This window comes from Melozone crissalis, unplaced genomic scaffold, assembly GCF_028551555.1.
Source record: "Melozone crissalis strain CALT ecotype California unplaced genomic scaffold, PUWL_Pcris_2 ptg000023l_1, whole genome shotgun sequence".
In the NCBI taxonomy this organism is placed as follows: Eukaryota; Metazoa; Chordata; class Aves; order Passeriformes; family Passerellidae; genus Melozone; species Melozone crissalis.
Genome location: NW_026535801.1, coordinates 20,152,306 through 20,176,984, shown reverse-complemented (window position 1 = coordinate 20,176,984; position 24,679 = coordinate 20,152,306). Strand labels below are relative to the sequence as shown.

The 24,679-nt window shown below is 37.5% G+C and overlaps 1 protein-coding gene across 6 annotated transcripts in view; it reads right to left on the bottom strand.

Moving 5' to 3' along the window:
* Window positions 1-7,176: 7,176 nt before the first annotated feature.
* ATF2 (activating transcription factor 2) overlaps window positions 7,177-24,679 on the bottom strand; it is a 48,603-nt gene continuing 31,100 nt past the window's right edge. For all 6 annotated transcript variants that reach the window (XM_054277646.1, XM_054277640.1, XM_054277643.1 and 3 more), the window contains 4 exons: window positions 24,100-24,249; window positions 22,100-22,306; window positions 16,385-16,490; window positions 7,177-9,826 (listed from right to left, as the gene is read on the bottom strand). In XM_054277646.1, coding sequence (XP_054133621.1) covers window positions 9,600-9,826; window positions 16,385-16,490; window positions 22,100-22,306; window positions 24,100-24,249 — 690 coding nt within the window. In that variant the 3' untranslated portion in view covers window positions 7,177-9,599. The remainder of the gene's footprint in view (window positions 9,827-16,384; window positions 16,491-22,099; window positions 22,307-24,099; window positions 24,250-24,679) is intronic.

The window sequence follows — 24,679 nt, the reverse complement described above, 5'->3', positions numbered from 1 at the left end:
AAAAACCCTCACTAAAACACTGGAAGTAACATTGCCTGCATTCTGCTCAGTTCTTTGAAGGAATGAAAAACATTGTGTAGACACTATATTTTATTTCACTTGGTTTTGTATGGAGAAAAACAGCTTCAAAAGTTCAGGTGGATCATTACTGAACAGTTGTTTTCCCTATTCTTTCTCCTTTGTTTCAAGGTTTGATCACAGGGCTGCTTGCTCTTGAGATTTATTTACTGTGTGCACAACAGAATGCCTTCTTTCTGATTGTGGAGAATTCATAACCTCCTTAAAGCATCCTGCTGCTCTGAAAACTTGAGAGTGAAGGGCAGATGCAGCTGCAACAGCTGCAAGACTGCAGTTGTTTCTCAGAGAAAGCCACTATTCTAGCTTTAAGAAATTGTCCCAGATCTAGGGATTTCCTCATCTATTTTTAGCAAGCACAAACAAGACAGATTTGTTGGTGCTTTTCAGACTGCATTTGCCAATCTCCCCAAACTCTTCTTGTTCTGCCTACTTAAATGTGCTGCCATGACAATTTACTCCCACTAAAACAGGGCTGCTCTGGTCCTGTTTCTACTCCCTCCTCTTTCTCTGCAGCTGCACTGGCTGTTGGCCAATGCCAGTGTCTAGGAAAATAACCAGCAGCACTCCAGAGGGACAGAGGAGTGCTGCATCACAGCAACAGCAGCGAGCACAGAGCAGCCCAAACTCTCAGATGACCCTTTTACTGACCTGTGCTCTCAGTGCCCTTGTTAACCAGATGCTTTAGTCTGCAGCAGTTTACTGAAATACCATACAAAACAAGAGTCAAGGTTAAGGATTTCCTTACCCATCCACAAACTCCTTCCCAGCCCACCAAACTGATGTCATGCCATCTTCAGAGACTTCTGCAGTGACGTCAGTGGGACAGATTAGATTTCTGCACCAGCCTGCAGAACACATCTCAGAGCCCCTCAGTCTGACTACAGCCCAGGCAGCTGCTGCTGCCAGCACTGTGCAATGGAGTAGGGCAGCATGGACCAGCAGATGCAGGAATTCAAACAAAGCATGGAGAAAGCAGATCCATAAACAACACAACCCCTGTCACAATGAAGTGCAAACCCACAGAAAGATGAAACACTGCAGAGCTCCCTTCAGCTGGCTCCAGGTATAAAGCCCGACTACCTCCATCAGTGAGCTCGTATCACATGCAGGCTCCTATATCCCACTTACATTTATAAATATATTTAAATAGAACCATAAGGTTTTATTTTTATTATTTGTTCTTGCTGTACAAATAAAATCTGTAATTCAACTCTAAAAGCCAGTTTATGGCTGTTTCTCTTTCACAAGTCTATTCTAGAGGCCAAATTTTAGTTTTGTTAATTTTTTTAGAGTTTATATTCTACTCTGAGGAGTCAAGGAGGCAAACTATATCATGGAGAAGCTTAAACCTTTCCTTGGTAGTTCCTTGGTAGTTCATAAGAAGAGCAGAAGGGATGGCTTCCCCTGAGCTCCTTGGAGAATGACAAGCCAGAGGGAAAAGCCTCCTACCAGGAGAGACAGATGAGCAGTCAGGGAAGCAGAAGTGGCTTTCAGCTCTTTTCATACAGTGAAGGCCAAATTGTATTTTAGTATCAAATAACAGTAAGGCGTGGCTACCAACTAGGTATGAAATTTTATCCAGCCCTTGGCAGGGGAAACCTCCCTGACCTGCCTGAGGCCAGCTGCAGAGGCAGAAGGGGCTCCCAGGCAGCTGGGCAGCGTGGTGTCCCTGCCACTGCTGGCCCAGCCAGGGGGGGACTGCACCTTCCCTGGAGCTCTTCATCTTCTTCTCTCAAAGCCTTAATGTGCTGTAAAGTGTAGAATACCAGGAAAAAAATATGAAAACTTGGTGTCAATATAAAAAAAGCATTTGCTCAAAATATCCAGTAGTTACCACTAGATGGCATTTTGTTCCTGAGAAACCAGCGAGACACAGGTTTGGGATTGTTAAACTCAGCAGGAGACAGTACAAAATGAAATTACTTACTTCATTCAGTTAATAATCTATTATCCATTGTCTTGTATAAGTAAAACATTACTAACAGAAGAAATTTCGTTTGCAGATTGATAAATCCTGTTTATTTAACTACAGCTTGTGACTCTTCAACCCTCCACTCAGTAGGTAGGGGTTTGAGCTGTTGCCAGCACTTACTAAAAATCTCTTCCACACTTTAAATGAAAGACAAATGTAGACCAAGTCACAGACTTTGAGCATGCCATGGAAATTTGCCAGAAATGCCTTGCTCCAGTAACTGTATACAGTATTTCCTGTGTTATTTTTGGATAAACCCTTAAAACAGATTGCAGTATAAAAAGGAGTTTCCATTCAGGAAGAGAGCTGAAATAATAATTTAATAACATTCAGTTATTAATATTATATTTTTCAGTGTTTCATTTTAGTTTCAGCTTGTACAAGCTGTGATGATTTACATTTTTAATCTCCACAGGGTACAGTGTATCACACCAGGGGGTGCAATGAAGCTCTGCTGGGTACAACCTGGGGTGACATGTAGGTGGTATTGTTTAATACGACATTGTTTGGCATTTGCAAACCTCTGTGTCAGATTAAACCAAGCAGGAGTATTTCCCTTACTCTGCAGCAGGGGTAAGGATGTAAGGAGACTGTACATGATGATGCACAGCAAATCTGTGCACTGCTCAAATTTTCTTTGACTAAATTATGTTTACTGACAGAAGCATTGATGGTCATTAGCAGTGGCTAAATCCAATCCTGCTCTTGTACTTGCTTAAAAAAGACTCATTATAGAAGGAACCTTACTTCACTAAGATAAAATTAATCCTCACCTCTTTCTAAAACAGGCACAAGCTTCTTTGAAGTTGGTAATGTAGAAAAGCTGCTTTAAGTCAATTATTTTATGAATTTGTGTGTTGCAAAACTTCAAACAGCTTTATATAGCCTTAATGATTATATACTTGCACTTTTTTTTAGTTTAAATTCAGCTTAGTACTATTCTCCATCGACATAAACTGGACTAGAATATATCAGTAGACGTGAAACCAAAAGTTTTCAATCTGTCAAAGTTTGTAACAATCTAACTCTGACAGAGGTGACATTTTCTTCAACAGACAAGACCTGTGGGACTTATGCACCCTCCAGAACACGTCTGAGTGCCTGGCACATTATAAAGTGCATTTCCCTGAAGGAGGGGTGTGTGCCCTTATCCAATATGTGAAAACAACAACAAAACCTAAACCAGACATGAAATTACAAGAGCAGGTAAAGAGCAGGTAAAGAATTTTTTTCTTGAAATGAAAGAACTGTGCCAGACCTATGTAACAAAGAAATGTACAGAATTTATATAACAAACTGGTACTTACAATACAAGGGAAGCATCCCAGTCAGTATAATGTGTTTCCATCCCAACAAGCCAGTGCTGTGACAAATACAAGCCTGCAGTCAGCTCAGAAACAGCATTCTGGTTGTATGGTGACTGGGAACAGAGCTCAAGGCTCTGGGGCCAGCAACCTTCCTACACAGCATTCAAGAGAGTGCTGCATAATTTAGAAAAGAGTAAAGTCCTATTAGAATCAGGACTCTAAAAAGTTTGGGTAAATAATTAGATACAGGATAAAGAAATGTTTTGCATATTCACATATGTATTCAAGTCATAAATTGTAAACTTAATCGCTTAAGAGTCATTAAATATGTGAACAAAATGAGCAAGTGCTCAAAATGTCATCCAGGGAAATAGACAGCATCTCCTCAGTATTTACAAGGATTATGCTTTTTTTTCCAGGAAAAATCATTAGCCCTCTCCAGCAATTCTGCTGAAAGAAAGGACAGAAAGCAAGAAGACTGAAATATTAGCCTTTTGCTTGTTTTCTAACCATAGCCAGGCTGACTATAAAGTCTTGGCATTTTACAGACAGCCAGAATGACTGTGCTTTACATTATATCACCTTTAAGAGTATCTTTCTCAACACAGCATTATGAATAACAGGATGTTTATACTACTTACCTCAAGTGAGATCAAAACATTTCTACCATCACTGTAAACATTTGGAAGAAACAGATCTTCACAGAATGCATCTTTGTGTCAGAGCAAAGGGCTGCTATAATTGAGCAGTGAAATGCAGCACCATCTTGGTGCAGACGTCTCCTCCCTCGGTTTCATTTTCTCCATTTATTCAGGGCAGTTTATTTTGTTTGCTGCTAAGGCAGAGGGCTCGTGCTCCCCTTGCTCATCTCCTTTTCCTCCTGATTAGAATCCCAGATGCAGGGCAGATTTATTTTCCCATTTTCTTTTTAAACATTAGCAAATTAGTAGGTTTTTTTTCAAATCATTCAGTTAATAAAATGCAGCAGCCCAGGTGTTTCTCAATGGCAGTATTTTTGCCTCCTGTAATGGTCTAGAACAAGTGATTCAGCTAAAGGGAGAGAAATACTACTCACTGACCACGCCAGTACTAGCTCGCAGCAAAACGAGAGCAGGAACGTTTTAGGCAGTAGAAAAAAACAGACCTTAACTTTCATCTTTCAGGTAGCTTAACAGCCATCAGACCAGCTTTCAGCGCATTCCATCCACCTGGGCACAGATGGTGTCAAACGGAGCTGTAATAGCTCATGCTTGTACTGTGATGTACTGAGGTAGCCAGAGGCACGAGTGAGGGGAGGGAAACATGGCTGCCTGCAATCCTGTTTGTCTGAAAGCTCCCTGGCAGTGCCTCGTTCCTGAAGCTCATCTCAGCCCGGCACTGACAGTCCTCCTTAAGGCAGAGTACTCTCCTTTAACCTCATTTGCAAACTGAGCATCACCAGGCCCTGCTGCCCAAGGTGCTTACAAACACTGCCCACTCTCTGCCCTGCTCTGTTTCTCCTGCTGGTATTAAAACGAAAGAAGAGTTCCTAGAAGCACGGCTCCTGTTCTTGGATTCAAGCTGTTCTGTACCTTCTGTGCTTGTTAACATTTCTAGTCAGTCTGTGCAGCTTAAGCTACTGTCTCTTTACCTGTGGACTAAAAATTATAACTGTCCTTGCATAATGATTTTACAGTACTTTTCTGAATAATGATTCATCCCCCATTAAATTAAGTTACAGGTAGTTTATCTAAGAACCTCCTCTCCTGTGCCTCCTCTTCCCCCCAAAAATGAAGAGGATAAAGTGCTTATAAAAATACACATCATTGTAGAAAATGGTAATAGAAGAGGGATAAAGATTTTGAGCAAGTTTTAAAATACACTAATTACAGAAATTGGATCAGGTTTATGCGTCTTGTTCTACTGACAGCCATGTGATTAGATGATAACTCACCTCACAGCTAGAAAGTTAAAAACTCTTATCTGGAGAAGGTTGCAGTTTGCAGAGTTACAAAGCCCTCAGCATACAACCTGCACTCATTAGTTGTGCACAGCATCTGTAACGAAATCTTTTGTAACACTCCAAAGTCCTTCCATACCCAAATATATGTAACTACATCTTAGCTAGGAAGATGTAAATATCAAGATAACATAAGCTTCTTGTATCTATTTTAGCTGAAGACAAGGTACAAAGTGTGCAGAAATTCATTTTCTGACTTCCAGAAATGAAAGTTTGCTATTAAGGGTTAAGACAACTGAGGAGGAAGCAATATGAAAAAAGAAAGAATTCCAAAAGAAAGAATAGTATAAGCACTTTCTGGGGCTCATCACACAAAGAAAAATATTTTGAACAGGAAGAAAGTAAAGAAAAAGAAAGGTCATGATCCTACATTCCATAAAGGAAGGAAAAAATAAGAGAGAAAAAAAAAGTCACACTAAACCCTAAACTTTAAAGGAATATTACCACTGAAGAATATGAAACTTTGAAAATTTCATGATAAAATCATCCAAATCAACTCTACACAGCATTACACAAGTTAAATAAATCCTACCTGTGTTACTTTTGATACAATGGTTAAAAACAGATGTAAAGACTACTGCAAACCAATCTTAACACTGACTGCTCTGCAGCATAAATGAGCACAGTTCCAATTATGTCTCTACTGAGGGAAGCAACAGGCAGCATATAAATGCAAACAGCCTTCATTAGACACATTGTCATGAGTATATTAATCATGTCAAGAAGCATTGCTCAAGTTTCCTTCAGTGCAATTTAACATACCTTACTTTATTAGGATGCACTTAATTTCACTATGCTTTCTCCTCATTATCATTTATGATGACCAATTAAAATGTTTGTGTCTGTCTCTAAGCAAATTACTCCTGTAATTCAGGTAGCTGAAATCACTGTTCATCCCACACTTCTGTCATCTCCTTCTCTCAGTGCAATATCTTCCTTTTAGAGGCCCAGCCACTCTTACCATTGCAAACAGAAAAAATCCCTTACTTAAAATGAATAATTAAGATATAAACCTGAGTCTTTTTACCGCACAGACATTAAGAAGTGGGCTGGTTCTCCTCCCCTCACCTGGAGTACCCCTGTTATAAAGCCTTTTGTTCCCCTGGAGTCACCAGCACAACTCATAGTCAGAAAAAGAACGTAGTGAAGCAAGGGAGGCATCACATATTTTTCTCATTGGGTTACAAGTTGTGTGCAGCTTCACTTCATTTGGTCCATACATGGAACAAATGCAGACACACAGCAACTTTACTCTTTCATTTCCTTCAAAACCTTCGTACTGGGGCTCTGGCACGAGCTTTCAAATGATAACAGAATGTGTCATTCCACACGTTTCCAAATCCATAAATAAGCCCAAACCATTTTTACTATTCTAAACATCAGGTGTGAGGGCATGATTTTTTCTGAACCCCTGACAACACAACTGTGAGCCATTTATTTGATTACAGCTGTTATTTCTGGCTTCATGTATATTGAAATAAGATTACAATAACTGGAAGTTAGGTGGAAATTCTAATTACACACAGTGCTTTTGCTGTGGAACTCAGGGCAACCAGGAATGGCTGAGCAACATCTGGGATCACCAAGCTATGTTTATGAACTCATTTATCTGTGGATTACCTTGGGCTCCTGGAACTAATGATACAATGCTTGTTCCTCAGCAGCTGCTGAAGCTCAGCTGCAGAGCAATGGTATTTACCTTATTTTCTCAAGAAACATACGTGTTCTCATTTACATAACATTACTTTGACATTACAGTAATGACTTCCAGAAAAACACTGATAATTGCAAAGATGAAGAAAGAAGGCTGAAGACAGAGCGGCCTTTTAGAACAATTATAATTTCATTAAAATAGGAACATAACTTAAAGATAGATTTTATTCTCTTTGATGATTTACTCATGCAAACTGCACAAAAAAGAAAACAGTACAGTTTGTGAAACATGTCAAATGTAAAGACCCAAAATGCTAAGTACAGAAGTAGTGTGACAACGTCTCAAAACGGAATCCATGGTAGTACGGCTAATACCTGTTCTCTATTTGCTGAACACAGATTTTAATGGTTCTTTTTCCAGCCCCACTGTTAAATTCATTAACTGTTTACACATCTCCTATACACTTATGTAGACTTATTTTACAAGCGCAACAGTTTTGTTATAAAAAAAATCCACTTATATGATTTAAAAGCCTTTGTTTTTAGGAGGGCAAATTATAGTATGATCAATGAGGCCGCATCTAGTCCACCAAACCTACAATGAAAAGTGACTGTAGAGCTTTCTTGCAGAATTCACACTTTGTGCCTTTGCAATTCACTTCTTTCTCGTGAGAGGTCCATTGTATTTAACCATCCTGGAAACGTTCAATATCTGTTACAGCTTTTTATCTTGAAATTGGGAAAGTAAGACTTTTAAACACATGAGGTTATCAACACAACTTTCTTAGTTTTAAAATACAAAATATTTAAATTCCCTAATATTTTCATGCTTAAAGCCCTGCAATGATACATATATGACTTAGATACTTTGTCCAGTTTTCAGTACAGTATGGTTGTATATATATTGCAGAAATTATATTTTCCTGTGAATCAATTACATTTTTAGATTTAAAACTGAACCGAATAGAAATCTGATGGCACTGACACTTAAAAAACGCATGGTATAGTGTGGAGAAGGAAGAGCAAATGAACTACACAACCCATTATAAATGCATTAAATTTTTGTTATATACATAATGGAATCCTGCTTTACTGCCAGTTGCTACTATGCATCTGTTTTTGCTATTATACAAAGTTTTCCGACCTGAAAGCACACATCTACTTTTTTTAAAACAACTTAATCTATTGTAAAATATTGTACTGTATTTTGAACATGAGTACAGAATCAAAATAGATAATGGCACATTTAAAAAACTCAGTATCCTACAGATGATTGGATAATGAGAAAAAGTGTACCTACAATCATCTCATCAGAAACAAACTACATCATGGAATGTTAGTTATCCAAGTTCGCACAGTAAATAACATTTTAAAACTGCAATCACCTATCAGCCAGCATCACATTGAAGGCATCTTTAAACATTCAAGCAAAAGACTGCTGGCATTAACTACTGAACCATTCTCACACACACACCACACACACCACATTATAATTACATTGTTTCCAAGATACGGTAGATACTGATTTTTTTTTTCCACAAGAAAGGTATCAAAATTTTTGCTACTAAAAGATGACAGTGCTTACACAAGAATTAAGTACAAGTTAGCTTGCAAATACAAGACAATGACAAAAAAAAGTCGAGTTGTCTGAAGAAGGATTTTAGGCTTTTCTGGCATCCAAAACCATGAGTAAACTCCTTAGTCTGCGACTCAAAAATCCACAAAATACAACCTACTTTGGAATAACAAGTATTCCATACTTGATAACCCTGTATTTTACAATATTCTAACTGGTTTCAGCCTAGCAACAAGGGGTGGTTATAGATGTCTATTCTGACTGGAGAATTAAAGCTCTCCTCCCACCAGAATCAAGTGTTGGAGTGGGAAAAAAAAACCCACCTGACATCAATTAAAAAAAAAAATCAAATCTATTTAGTAATGATCCTCATCTAGGATTGGTATGTGCATAAGTACTGTATCTCATATACTGTACTGGCCCTATTAAACAAATTAAAGACCCCAACAGTTAAAAGCCAACCAAAATGCTATACATAAAAAACCCAAATGTTTTTCTTCCAATGTTCTTCCTCTCATAATGTGCAAAACAACAAAAAGGCAAAAAGACTAAAAGCAAATTTACTGTTACTGTCTTTCTCTTGCCTAGTGCTTTATGACCTTGCTAACTTTACAAAGTCAATAGGGACTATGCAGAACTTTGGTATAAAAATGTCACATAATATTCCTATCACAGTCTTGGGGATGACCTTTAGTAATTCACCCCAATGTTTGTTAAAATAATACCAAATTAAAAATGAAATAAACCACATTGTACTGTACACACACTTTACACATTAAGCACAAAAAATAACTAGTAAAACTAATACTTAAAAAAAAAGTCTTTCGCAAAGAGACTAGAACTGGTGTTCCGTCTTATTTCCACCTGCCAATCGTTAAAGCCAAATTTAAGTTGGATTTTTAAAAATGAATGATTTTAAGCTACAATTTCTCCTAGATGGAGACTGGTCTGTTGTTGGTTTCCCTTTAAAGTCACAGATGTGTATCTAAGGAACTGATGCAAGCAAGTTTGTAATCAACTTCCCGAGGGCTGGGCCTGGGAGGGAGGCGCCAGGACGATCTGGGACAGCGCGGGCTCCGTGCTCTGGTCCGCCATCTGCGTGAGCACCGAGGTGGCCACGGCCTCCGCCTTGGACGTGGAGCTGACGCCGTTGGAAGTGCTGACGGAGCTGTGCTGGATCGCCTCCGTGTGCGGGCTGCTGGGCACCGAGATGTCCTCCGAGCTGTCGTCCTTGTCTGCAGCTGAACAACAACAGCAGCTCGTTTATTCTGTGCTGGAACGCACCCACCGCCTCCCAGCCACAGCAATCACCCCCTAAATAGCTAACACTCGTGCTGTAATGCAGCACAAATTGCAAAAACAAGCTTATTTCCGTTTTTTAAAAAGAAAATACTATTTTGTAAGCAGAAAAACCAGACTGCGGTATGGACTATTCAGGAAACGAGAGCATTTTCACATCTTCAAGGCCATGATTAAAATTTCCTGCCTAGTAAATCAGCCAGTGGGTACTATGCCTAATTCTAATGATGCATGTTCACATCAGTAAACATTATTCACAGACTACAAAATGCTATTTATTGTGTCTGCTTAGTAATCAAACAAGAATAATTCTACATTCAGTAATAAATACTTGCCATCATGACTAAGATACCTGAAAAAATATTACTTACACCACTATATTTACTGGACAATGCTTACATGAGTTTTCAGCCTCCATTCTTTTAACAGAATGAAGTTCCATAATTTTACAAATGCGTCTTAATAGGTTTTAAAATCATTAAAGCTGGCTTAAAAATATTTTTAGAATATTTCAGGTGTTCTCCACATAACCAAAGTGAATTAGCCACAGAATTACATCATTTTTTCCCATGACAGAGGGTAAGCCGGTTAAAAAAATTACCACTGTGCAAAAATAAAATTTCCAAAATTATCATGACTTAACATGTCCCTCATGCACAGACATTCTAGTCATGCTAAAATCATCCTTTTTTCCAGAGCTGCAGAAGTTAGCCAAGGTATTATGCAAACACTGCCAAACTAAAAGTTTGAATTCCAAACTAAAAAACCAAGAACAGAAAATTATCCTACTGGTTTTCACTCAAAAATAGAAATACTAATGCTGAATTTTATTATAACTTTTTTATATCACTTGTGATACTTAATGTTTGCAAGTACTTTTCACAGCAGTTTTATAAATAGACCAAAACCAGTATCCAGGTGGCATATTAGAAGTCCCTTTTAAACTGCTACTGACCACCGTGATACAAACATAACCAGAAGCAGGCATGAACTATTGCTTGGGACAAAGCAAGGGGACAAAGCTTGATCTTCTCTAGTCTTGTCTATGCAATCCCTTCCAGATTTGCTTGAGATTGGCCTACAAGTTCAGCAGTGTCTCAGAGAAACGATGGGAAAGGATGACACTGACATGGGGACACAAGCAGTGCTGTGGAATCATGTCGTCATTTCCACAAAAAACCAGGCTAACAGCAGCATTAAAAGGAATATTAAGTGTGAAAAACCAATAGTGAAATAAAGTTTATATGACATGCCAGCTATGGGTAAGAAAATGTACTAATTTAGCAAGTCAAGACCCCAGTATAAAGATCTTTGAGCAGCCCTATGCATACTAAGAACAAACTTCTCTTCAAAGCTTGAGAACAACTGTTCTATTATTGACTGCTTCTAGAAAAGAATGGTAAGGTCAAAAAGGATGGGTAGGCAAGGAAACTGCTGAATTTTTTTTTCTCAGAAATACTGCCTACAGGAGCAAGGTGGCAATCTCTCCTCAACTGCACTAAAAGAGCAAAGAGTAAAATGTAACAGCTTGGAAGTTAGAATGCTCTTATCCACAAGGCCAACTGTTTTACAGATCCTGCACTTTTTAAAAAACAGACCGTTCAAACATTAAAGGAGAGAGATACTGGTGACACAGAACTAGATCTGCTGACAAGTACTGCATATCCAAAGGTTTCATAATAACTGCAAACAGCAAGAAAATCAAGGTATTTCCAAAAGGCATTTGTGACCCTTAGGAGAGTTTGCCCATTCAAGAACAGAAAGAATAAGAACAAGTGCCAATTTAGTTAGAAGTATTCAACAGGATATAATCTTTACCATACCTCTAGCAAGACCTACAAGATCTCACGTAAAACAAGCAAGAAAACTTTGTTAAAAATAGAAACCCTAGTGCCACTTCCTGAAAAATACTCCATTACTAATTATGAGAGCAGCATTTTTTTTCCTCAGACAGAATGAAATGGCAGCAAGTGGGATGACATGTATCAAATACAGTGTCTCTGCTGTAACACCTGCTCCTCCTCTTCAGAACTGCTGTTATTCTCCTATGAATCTCAATCTTCCTATCAGCTTCTTTTGCTGATTCCCAATGTCTGGGTTGTCCTAAACCTCCTCATTCTCAATAAAAATGGTTAGCTTTAAATGCTACGAGCCAGAGACAAAGAAGAGGTTGAAGTACATCACTATCTTTCAGCCAGAAAAGGAAGGTCTTCCACTGTTCTGTCTTCCTTAACACATTTCTGAACGCAAAAGAAATGTCTGTAATAATATCACAGTGGTAAAGAACATGAGAAAGGCCTGGTTTTCTGACTTTGATGGGCTCTGGAAGATTCTACAAGCAATGTAAGAAACAGCTATGAGTACAGAGGTGACCACCAATGTACAAGAGAAGTGTTCATATCATAGCAGATAAACAAGAGCAGATAAACAAACATGCTGTACTGGAGACACAAAAGTATATAATTCATGTATTTTCAGATGCTAGGGGGCAGAGAGGGGGAGCCTACAGCAGAGAGGTGATTAAATAAAACATAGAGCTAGCACTAATTTATGATAATAAACTGGACTGGAAGCATAAGTCCTTGCAATAACTACAAACCAATATTTAGAAATTAGGTGACATCCTAAAGAATAGCTATATGAATTTTTTTCAATGCCCTTCCTAATGCAGTCCTAACTTTACAGGAACAATGGCCAAAAACTGAAAACACCTCAATGTGAAGAATTAAAACCAAACAAGAAAATCTACTCAACGAATATAGAAGACATTTAGAAGTCATCCTATTACAGAGATGGCTTAAGGCTTTCTTAAGCCTGAAGACTCGGAATGAAGAACAAAGGCTTTTAGAAGAAGACAGAAAAGTCATACTTAAACTCTGACAGATTCTTTTTTTCTTTTTTTTCTTAGTTGACCAAAGAATTGCCAGGCACAGGACTGTGATTTCAAGAGTGTGACTGATACATAACAGAATCATACTGTAGCTAACAATTAAAAAAAAAAAAAATTTAGCTTTTTAATGGCTTCCCCTGTTTTGCCTCACATCAAGGAAAATGCACAGTCCAAATTAGAAATTAATTCAAAGAAATAATATTTGCTGTATATTAGAAGGCTGAAAATTTACAGAGCGACATCACATGAACTTTCCTGAAGGCTACATAGCTCCTAGACAGGCTGTGTCATGAGGAGCAAGCCACTATGGATATGGAACACAATGTGGGCTGGACTGGGCTGTAAGGAAGATTTGAAGAGCACCAAATCAGGCATAGACTTCTGAGGATATACTAAGAAGTACCCTTTTCAAACAGCCAAACATTGCTGCTATTTGCTTCTTACCTACTGTGTTACCACCACAGTAAGCATTGCTTACCAATAGCTTTCAGTAAGGTAAGCAAACAAAGAGGGAGGGATTTCAGTCTTCAGAAGGAAAAACCCACCTACACCAAAACAGGAGTGAGTACACAAGCACTGACATGATCCTGAATTCCTTTCAGCCCCTGATAATCACTAACAAGAAAGAAGCCTCATGGTACTTCTCATCAGGCCATGCAGGGACTACAGAGGGACCTAAGCCTAGAAATGCTTTTTTCCAGGGAGTTGTCCTTTGTGAATGTCCCCTGCAGGCACTGAAGAAGCATTGCCTGTCCAGAACAGCCTGCAGGAACACAGAGGTTTGAGAGGTTCAAATCATTCAAGGTCTGAAACTGGCTGGTCACCTTTTATCTTGCTTTTTAAAACTAGCCACAGAAAGAACACAAACCGCCCCTTTTAACGCCCCCTACACTGCAGCCTCTATCTTCTTTTGTACTCTGTTTTGAAAAATGCTCTTGAATATTAAGATGTCTTTGTGAAAAATATGGAAAAATATCTAAAAAAACTCTTTCTCCCTTAAAAACAACCCCCAAACTTGGAATACCACAACACATTTTCTTCTCATTAGTTTTCACCTTTGTCCTACTATAAGCCCAAAAAAACCCCTAACAAAATAAAGGGGGTATTTATGGAAGACTTTTAGAAATTATATAGTATAGAAGATAACATGAAAAATAAATTAACATCATCTAGATATCTTGTATACAGAGCACTCTCCCAATCCACAGCTGAAGATGCAGTCAGAACCAACAGCATCCTTGTCTGGAAAATAAAGAAGTTTGAGCTGGCTGACTCCAAGTAAAATATCTATTTTTCTCGTTTCTCTGTCCTGATGACACCCTCTTTTGAAGCAGGCACAAGACTTTAAAATAAGGAAAACACGATCCCAAAAACAATTTTAGAAGAAAGGGCTACATGCATTGTTGTGCTTTTCACTTGGCCTGAGAAAAAAATGTGTTTGGGAAATACAAAAGATCTTAAAAAATATGTAAAAGTGAAGGCCAAATGATAGATTATTTGTTCCTATTTAAGGGCATAATGCATGAAAAGCCATTAAATTGTGGACTTGGCTGTTAAAATGTGGTCTATGCAGTGCACAACAGTCAGCACTGCAGGAGCTCTGTAGGCTGGGGTCTTCAATTTCTTCCAGAGACAAGACTGTTAAACCACTCACTACATTTTTGAAGCAATTCTACTTTGATTATTTTATGAATGTAATATGTTTATTTAAATACACTTTATAGGAACACCATTTTCATGACCACATTGACTGAAACAATTTTTTTCTCTCATAAACTGTACTGTGGATATGTCACTTTGCCAACATACTTTCCTAACAATATTCATGCAGAGATAATGTGACAAAATCCTTTCAGAGGAATGGCATTACAACTATCATTCATGTTAAGCTTTTACTTTCAACAGACTTTCCAAGAAACTGAGCTATGCTTCCAACTTCCTTGCGTAATACTATTTTCCTCTAAAATGTAGGCTTTTGCCAGTGATGAGTATTTTAGGTCTGATTCATTTTGTATTCTTTACTGAATCAGAAGGATAGTCCTTTACTGAGGGCTGAAAAGAAGCACTACTAGACAGGCCATTCACTAATCCTTCAACAAAGAAATCCTTGGCATGGAATCACTTTGACAGTTTATGACTTACGATGAAATATTTTACATCCCAATTCAGGAACATGAATCCTCAAAACATCAAAATTTAAGAAACCTATGCTTTGTTTTTTGTGTGGGTTTTTTGTTAAAAACCTTGCATGCATAATGCCATCCCCCTAGTAGCTTCTGTATGAAATTATGTTGTTCTGTCAGATGGGAGCCATAATGGCCTCATCCCTGCAGCAATCATTGTTAATATAAATCCCAAACGTATTTCTATACTGTTCCAATTTACTCCAAGATGCTATTTTCTGTCTTGTCAAAATGACTGGAGATCAAAGGACCAAGATTTATAAGCTCAAAACTGACAAAATCAGTATTCTAAATATATATGGCAATACAGAGTTGCTAAATCTCCTGAATCTTTTAAATTAAAAAATATTGCCCATTCTGATGAAATTGCTTACAATGACTACAAGTAAAGATGGTGGCTATTAAGTTTTATCGCAAGCACCTGAGGATCTGTTTGCATGCAGTACAAAATGTTCCTTTATTCTCCTGAATTACTGACACTGGCAAATTAAAATGAAGTGGCTACATATGGCAGGAACAATCTTCACATTTACAAATATCTTGAAATATCACTAAATCATAAAAACGAAAGCTGTGGGTTATATATTATGAATGTTGCCTAATGCATTCCCAGCTCAGTTATTTGTAACAAATTTGTGTACAATGGACAAAATTGGCCATTTATTCTACAGCAGCAGCAGCTGGTTCTGGCACTGTGTATCACAGCCAAAAAGGAAGCTACAAGTCAGGAAAGCATAATTAACCTTTAAAATGCTGGAAGGATGAAATGTAAATAGAACAACTTAAAATAAAAATATGGACTAGAAAATTTGGTATTGACAGTGTCAGTATTCTCCTCAATACTAGAACTGTCTTCAAAAATACCCTCTCTATAGAAAAGAAGTCATTTAATGTGGATATCAAAACAAACTAGAAGACATTGTACAGTAGGAGCCATGAACCTGCATCTGATTATTTTAATGGCTTGACTGATCCTGGATGTTATGGTAAATGAGGACAGCTGTTATAGTACCTCTACTGAAATCTCATTACAATGAAGGAAAAACACCCACAAGGACCTTTCACTGTACTAGGCTATGAAAAAGTATAAAAAATGGTTTATCGTGTGCTCTTAATACTTTAATTATATTTTCCAAAGCAGGTGTAGTAACTGATAGTCTTTAAATGTTAATTATCATATGCATTCATTAAACCAACATAAACCTTTCAATGTTATGCAACAATTCAATTTTGACTTAAACATATATTTTAAAATATCACGTAATATTTCCTATCTTCCATTAACTTCAAGCTTACAAAAAAAGAGATCTTTAATGTAATATATGTAATATTAGAACCACAGTTCTCAATTTTAATGCTCATTCAGTTCATTTTGGCAGTATTTCATTGATGCAGCCTCAGGCTATAGGTAATGGAACATTACTCACTATGATAGCCAGATTTCTTCTGCATGGCAGTTACAGGGCAATCTTTATGAGCCAGAAGAAGCTGTTTCAGCTGTGCCACTTCATTTCTCAGCAGGGTGACTTCGTTCTAAAGGAGAAGAAAGTTATGTACTTTACCAGGCTCAAACTACACACGTTTTGAAGGTAAGCATTAAGTTTTATAGGATTTTCAGTTGTTCATTCAGGGGTAGCTGAAACACAAGCAGTTTCAATTTGGTATATACTGCAAATATATATATATTTATTTTATCTTAGAAAATGCAAATATTATCTGAAACTTGGCTAGCTTTGTTACATTCACTGGGATATGCTTGGGTTTTACTAAAAAATATAATTTATGTTTTTCAGTTTGCAGATGCAGAGTCCACATATATTCTCATTCACATGATCCAGCTACTGTAAGACTCTTCTGGAAGGTTTTGTGATGAATTCTAATCAGAGTAAACCTACATTTAGCTCCACACATTTTAACAAATGTCACAGCCAACATTAAAAAAGGGAAAAATAGAAAATCCAAAAAGCCGATGCAGAATAATTTTCTAGTGACTCTATTTATACTTGGACTTCAAAAAAGAAAATCTCATGTAGTGGAAAATAATTTAGCAAATATTGGTTGATCTCCAGACTGATTTTTATTTTGGCAGCCATACATAAACATGGTCTCTGAAGGAATCATTGATAATAATGACAAAATCCGGAGATGTCACTAAAGCACAGTGCAATCTAAGAGACAGCACCTGCACAATCCAGTGTCTGGATTCATTTCCAGACTCTGCCTTTCCACTGCTGGGTGACCTTGAGCAAGGTCATCTCACTGCTTTGTGCTCCAACTTGGCCATTTGTAAATGGAGAGCTGCAATACTTACCTTCCCTGGAAAGCAGCTTGGTGCCTAGTGATGAGGAGTGCTATGTAACTGCATTGCATGTGACAATCCAAATTAAGAATGGTGTGGCATTTTGAGAGACCCATTTTTACTTTATAGAGTAGAAAAATATTTATGAATCAAATTATCTGTAATGCTTTGTGATCCACGTATCTGGACACAATATGTGTTTTTCATGGGTTATTTTATTTTGAATATAAATCTTTTCTATTAACACTTGAAGTTACTTCAAATACAAGAACCTCTGCATATTATTGTAACATACCACACATGTGACATAATTATTCAGTAAATGTTTATGTTTCTGCATTTAGAAGCAAGTTAAAGAAAAAAACAAACAGCAGAGGGAAACTAGATGGCATCTGAAATTATCTGCAAAATAAACTACAAGAAAGTCAACCTATTTACTTGCAAGCAAGAAATAAGGCAATGCAGCCAGAGATGAGATGAATTACAAGTTAAAGGATTCCAAAAGAAAACAATTCTTCCAGAACAGAACTTATTAGGTTTAATTACACTAAGTAACTAAAATATCAGATTGTTCAAAGAAAAGCTCCTCTTTTGTGTTCCCTCTGTCTCCATTTAGAAGATAACAAATTTCAAGCCCTTATACCTGCAAAATCCTCTTAAGGTCTCCTTTTCTATTCAGTCCTTTTATGTGTAGAATACCCTTTAGAAACTTTTTATTAAAAGCAAAAGCTGGAAGATGCCAAAAATCTGACTTCACAGACATTTGTAATGAAAGAAAAATGTGACTGCAAACAAAAAGGTTTGCAATGATAGAAACCCAACCAAAAGCCCCACAGATTCTCTACCAGGCGGCACTACATGCCCTGAAACCTCAGGCTGTTAAGAAAGCACAGGACTACTGCCTCCAGTTCTGTCTGCCCTTAGTTCACCAAGTTACTTACTGAGGAGCCACAAATCTTGATATGCAGGCAGCTACACAGAATTGAAAGAGGTTGGGTAGCAAAAAGCACACTGATGTAGTTTTGAGACACCTGATGACCTACAGAAGCAACAGTGTCCAAGACTATGAAATATAGTTCTACCAGTTCAAAGGCACTCTGGCAATCAGGAAAAGGTTTGCAGAAATTTTCTCTTACACCTCCCACATTTTAAGGAAGAATTTTATATACAAACAGCACACATAAGCATGAAGTTGCTGTTCATCTGTGGAAGTAAAATTATATGTTTATGAAAAGTTTTTATAATACAGTTTATAGCTCAATGTCAGCTGTATCAAAAATATTAAGACCACTGCTATCATAAATACAAAAAGCAATACATTATCCTATTAAAGCAAACTTGAAAAACATGGATCAGCATTCCTATATAAAAGAGACTGAGGTGATTTCTAGAACAATGGTAGCTGTATATTCCATAACAACACCACTGGTGCCAACAGTACCACATACAATGCACACACCACTCGTGACACTAGAACAGAGTTCTGTCTGCTGGACACTGGGATGGGGAATGGCACAGAAAGGAATCTATGGTTGCCATTTATGTATCACCAGTAAGAACCACTTCTAACTGGTAAAGGGGGCTGTTTAGAACCCGTTCTTATACATATTTGCTTGTGACAACAGTAAGTCCTTCCATCTCATTCAAAACATGTGTATGTGTGGTGGTCATTACATATGTGGTTAACCTGTGGAAAACAGCTACAAAGAAACACATGAAATAAACACTTTTAACAGGTGGCATGAACAAAGATTACTTCAGATTTCCACATTGGAAAGGTTCCCATCATCAGTGAGACAGAACCAAGTGCAGGAACCAACAACTCTTTTAAAAAGTACCTAATATAGCTCACATGCTGTTGAGAAGAATTTGTATGTTCCTGCATTTCAAAATGTGCTAGCATTAGAAAGAAGGTTTCTGGAGGACAGTATATTGACTTGTACCTGCACTCCATCCTTCAAAAGATGCCTTCCCTTCTGCACTCTTACAAAGGGAGGACACAGTCTATGACACATTCTTTTTTATCTGCCTACTCTTCCCTGTATCCAAAATGCAGATGTAATAGTGGGACCATGGGACCACATTAGCCCTTACTCAGCATGGTGTGGGACAACACTTGTGATATGTTATTACTCAAAGTATCATCAGAGGCAGGTAAATGTGACTTCTCGGGATAGGGGACTGCCTGTGGCTGAGTTAAACAGCATTCTTCCTGCTTCCTTTTTGGGCAGCTTCCTCTATGGGAAAGGATCTTTACTTATGGGCATACTTTCAAAATTTAGCCTTCCTAAACAGCTTCTGCAGCATCAGTACAAATCATCACTCAATTGCTGCTCACTGAAAACCCACTGGGACTTCATGAGGAAGACAGGCCATTCTTACAAAGCTTCACCTTTTAAGATTATTAAAGCAACAGGGACCAAATACAGCACATGTAATGCACTTTGGCATCTGATCCTGCAATGTGGCTCAGTGGCCACTGTGAGCACTGTCAGTACCTTCTTATACCCTGCAGGATTGTGCAAGGCACAGAGGCCACACAAGGTGAGGAATAAAATTTAAGATCAATAAACAAGTCAACAACAAATAGAAAACACAGTTCTCAAGAATCAAAACAGTGAATAACCTTCAAAATATTAGAAGCATGAAAAAAACTTACACAGCAGAACCTATAACAAAGGCAGACTAAGTAACCTATATATGTTACTGGTGATGTAATAGATGGAAATTTTCCTTTAAGCAAATATTTGAAAAATACTGCTTCAAAATGAAGTTACCTTCAAACATTTATAAGAAGAACTTGATAGAAGTTAATATACAGAAAAAAATACATACAAAATACATACAAAAAAATACACACATCAACCAAGTTAAACCTCTTCAAAGTTCATACGTACTGTCACCAGCTTGCAGTCTTAAAGCCCTTGCCACTGCCATGGGAGCCTCTGACACAGGCATTATGAGAAAGCCAGTAACAGCACTGAATGGAGTCAGAATTGTTACATGCAGCAATGCAGTGCAGGTGTTCCACTATGAACCTGCTTTTGGAAATGTGACTCTTGGTAAATTCAGCTGGGCAGGCCACTTATACATTAAACTAAAAATTTACTAAACCTGCATTAAGGCAAAACTCCAAACTCATTAAATTTTCTATTAAATATAAAGTAAATAATCATGGGTCATTACTGCCCACTCTGCTGATCAGCTGTGTCAAGTTATTATTATGGAAATATATGATTGAATAATGTTTTCACATAAAGCACAGTGTAATTGTTTCTCTGATATCCAATTTTCAAGTTTTGCTGTTCTTTATAGTTAACAGTTTTGCTTTTGGTAGACTGTAAGACAATCTTTCTTGAATTCACTGTTACTGAATTAACACTTGTAAACATTTTGTTTATTGAACTTATGTGATTTTTTTGTTCTAAAACTTGGCATATATATGTGAAAGACAGTTCACATGATACCAAACATTACTTTCACTAAAAAACTGAATTATGGCTGATTTTTTTCATTCTCCTTTGCTCCTTTCTTTGATTATTTAAGCTACAGTGCTACGTATTATTATGTAATTAATGGACTTAATTGAGGGCACTAAATGAGTATGTCTAAAGACTGAACAGGTGTGAGAAGAATACATATTTGCAGGAAATTTAACTAATGCTTGTGCAGAGTGTCACGACTCTTGGAACACAGGAAACCATTTCACGGTGTGTGCTCAGGTAGGAATCTTTTACATTTCAGGGTCTGGGATGCTGAATATTTTTAAAGACACGAACATGAAGATGACTGATACGCTGTAGCTTTGATTACATGATAAAAAATAACCTCAACATGCCCTACTTTCCTGTTGATCAAATTGTGGTGTTTTCTATACCAAACAGCAGGAGAGGTGAGTTTTCATAGGAAGATGATGATCTGTGAATTTGACTCAGTGAACAGCTCTGATGAAGAAAAACAAGCGACACTTGAATATATATAAAATAAGTCTCACCGCATTTTCTAAATGAATGCTTCACAGTTTTTCCTTTCAGCAACTTTCAGAACAAAGCTTTTAGACTTTTTATTTTGAAAACAATAATTTCTGCCATTTTTTAATGTGCTGCTGGAAAACATTAAGAAAGTACGCTTTAATATTTAATAGTAGTTTAAACAAAAGGGTCATGGATTGTTTTATTGGGGAAAAGTACATCCACATGGCGACTTTCTAAGATCAGATGAGGTGGAAAAATTACCTGCAACATACACTACCCCTACCCTCTTATAGCACACTTCATCTCTATAGGATTTAGGTGCTGCTGGTTAAAATTTACAATGCCACTGCTGTACCCATTCTGTGGGCAAAAGAGGCCCTCAGTAGCCACTGATATCAACCTGGCACTTTTCACAAGCCTTACATTCACTTTAAAGGAAAAAAAGTGAAGTTGAAAAGAACTAAAGGAAATAAGCCCAAAACTTACTCAAATAACCCATGCCATGATACAAATAAAGAGCAAAATGTGTTCAAGGTAAGACTATTACTTTCCTTATAAGTGTTTATTCCAACACATCCTGTCATCTTAGTTTAGTATCACAGGTTGAAAGTTACTTCAAATGGAACAAAGGATGGAAGGGTATGATTCCTAAATTTACATATCTTGAAATATTAGTATGTTTTTATCCTCTAATTTTACTGCTATATGCAACTAGTTCTGAATTTCAAGCCCGAGCTGAGCCACCAATTATAAAACAATTTATATTTCTGATTTCATGCAAAGTTTTAAGCTCCACTGATCAAGGATCACTGCGTAAGAACAAAAAAACAACTTCCTGATTTTTCCTTGAAACAAAAGGTATACCATACCTGTAACTGGCCATTTAGTGAGCTCAGGTCCTCAGCTTTCTTCTCCAATGACTGCACCCAGACTTTCCGTTTCTGCCGGCACCTGGAGGCAGCAGCGCGGTTTCTCTCCAAGAACTTTCTCCTTTTCTCATCAGGGTCTTCATTGGCAGCTCTTCTTCGCCGACCGCCTGTATTCGGTGTCTGTGGCATAGGCTGAGCTGGTGATGCCTGAAAACAGCCATGACTTAACCTACAGCTCTGGTGTAAACAGCCAGCACATCCTGAGAAAAGCATTCAGGGCATTTCTAAATACACTCAGGTGAAAGCTGTGCCCATTTAACTCTACAGTGATGTTTTTAAATCTTTTACCCATACTTCCTCTCCTGATCATCTTACATTAACATATTGCATCCAAAATAGCTTTCAAGCTACATTTAGTAGGAAATGAATTTTCTATTTTTGACTCTTCCCACACACACCTAGTCACAACTGAAAAATGACACAATTGCTTATGCCCACTACACAGAAGCTGCTTGACAAATGCTGGCAGTGCTGAGACTCTCTGATCCCTGGATCTCCAGACAGCAATTTCCTTTCCTACTCATTCATGTGTTCCCCACCACTGAGTAACAATTTCCCTTAATCTACCCACATTACATGACAGTATCAAAATACTTCACTACTTTAAATTATACTCATTTTACAGTTGTATACAGACCCTAGACAATGATTTAATGTAACAATATAATGGGTCTTAAAATCCTTTAAAGAGATAAGATAGAACATAACTGTCCACATGACATTCAAAGGTGCATCTCCACATTCAGTCCTGCACAGCAAGAAAGTTCTATTTTTAAATTAAAAACTCCAAACATGTATCAGCTGGCATATAAATTTGGCATTAATTCTAAATAGCTAAGAATAAAAAACCCCTGGGAACTCATATCAGTGTTTTAAGAATGAAACACTTGCTATTTTTGATTAATACTAATTGTAAAATAACTCTAAGACAATCAAACAGCAATTTTCATCTTGAAAATTCTGCTATGTGATATTTTGAAAAATATTCTTTAGAAAACCTCAAGGCAGTACGGGGAAAGAGCAGCTTTAAGAAAGTTATCTTTTTACAGTGGGTCACTTTTTTCCCCTGTTCTGTTCCAAACATATTTGTTTTGATACATTATTTGATTTCACTGGCCAGGGTAAGAATCTGAGGCTTTCACTGCAGATACGTCCTGTCAGTTCTGGGCCAGCTTTTATAAAATTAATATTATGCTATGAATTCTGAAAATATCTCTTTGAGATTTTTATAAGCATTTTGAAAACACATTACAAGAGGTTTTTAGAAACAGAACAGCTGCAATCCTCCAGGATTCACCAGGAAGTGCATCTTTCCTCCAGCAGCAGGCCCACTTCCAGTCTGACTTAGAGGTTTTGTCTTTTACTGCCCTGTTCTGATCCATCATCCCAAAAGGATAACAAAACACACCTAAAACCAGAGCCCCCCTTCCAGAGCCTGAGATGATGAAGTACCCTTAATGACACAGATGAAACTCTTCCTGTGGCAGCCCAGAAAAGATCCTTCAAGCAAATTAACACAAGCATGATACCGATGCAATAAAAAAAATTCTACGCACACTTGCGAGACAAAAATATAATAAACATAAAACAGATTCAAGAGAAACACAAAACAAAAACACTTACTTTTTCATATATATATATATTGACCAGCTGTAAAAATTTCAGCTATCACAGAATCTCTTAACAATGAATTCAGAAATCAGGACTTAGTTCTAAATTTGAGCAGATAGATACTACCTGTTTTGAAATCATCATCTTGGATAATAGATTTTAGAAGCAATTAAGAACATGTAAGACCTGAAAACATTTTACTGCTATAGAGCTATTGATTAAAAGAGGAGTCTGTAATCTCTATTTTACAGACCAAGAGTATAGAAAAAAATATATGTATTTGCAAAATGAAAGGAGGAGGTAGGAGACACGTGCCCCTCCTGTCATACCGGTGTTTCAGTTGTTGAAGTTGCAGGCTGTTGGAGTGACTGTGGTCGTGGTTCCTCTGACTGACTCCTAACCAACCCACTTGCATGTCCCTTGGCAGTATCTCCATTTGTTACCTGAGGGTGCTGCTGGGTCAAGGCTGCTTTCAATCTCTGAAAGCAGAAAATAAAGAAAAAAAAAAATAGAAATATTCTATCATGCTAGCTTGAGTGATTAATCATTTATATAAGCAGTTACTTCCACTTTGGAAACAGGAACGCCAACTCATAAACAGGTGTTTCTTTTTACAGGCTTTCAAAAGTGACCTATGTATATACCTAAAAACAGGGGGGTAAATTTCTGCAGTCATTATAAGAGCAATGAGATTTACATAAGATCCCAGGAAGGGAAGGATGGTAAACTGTATGGAGAAGTAAGCAGAAAGCCTCATCTGTAGTGAACTGTGCTCACAAACAGATGAGTGGAAGGCCATAAACAGAAGGTGGTAGTACCAGAAGAGTAACGATGACACATGAAAGAAAATAGGGAACAACCAGAACACAAGCATCTTTCCACTTGAAAAATTCTGGTGTTCTCTATCTC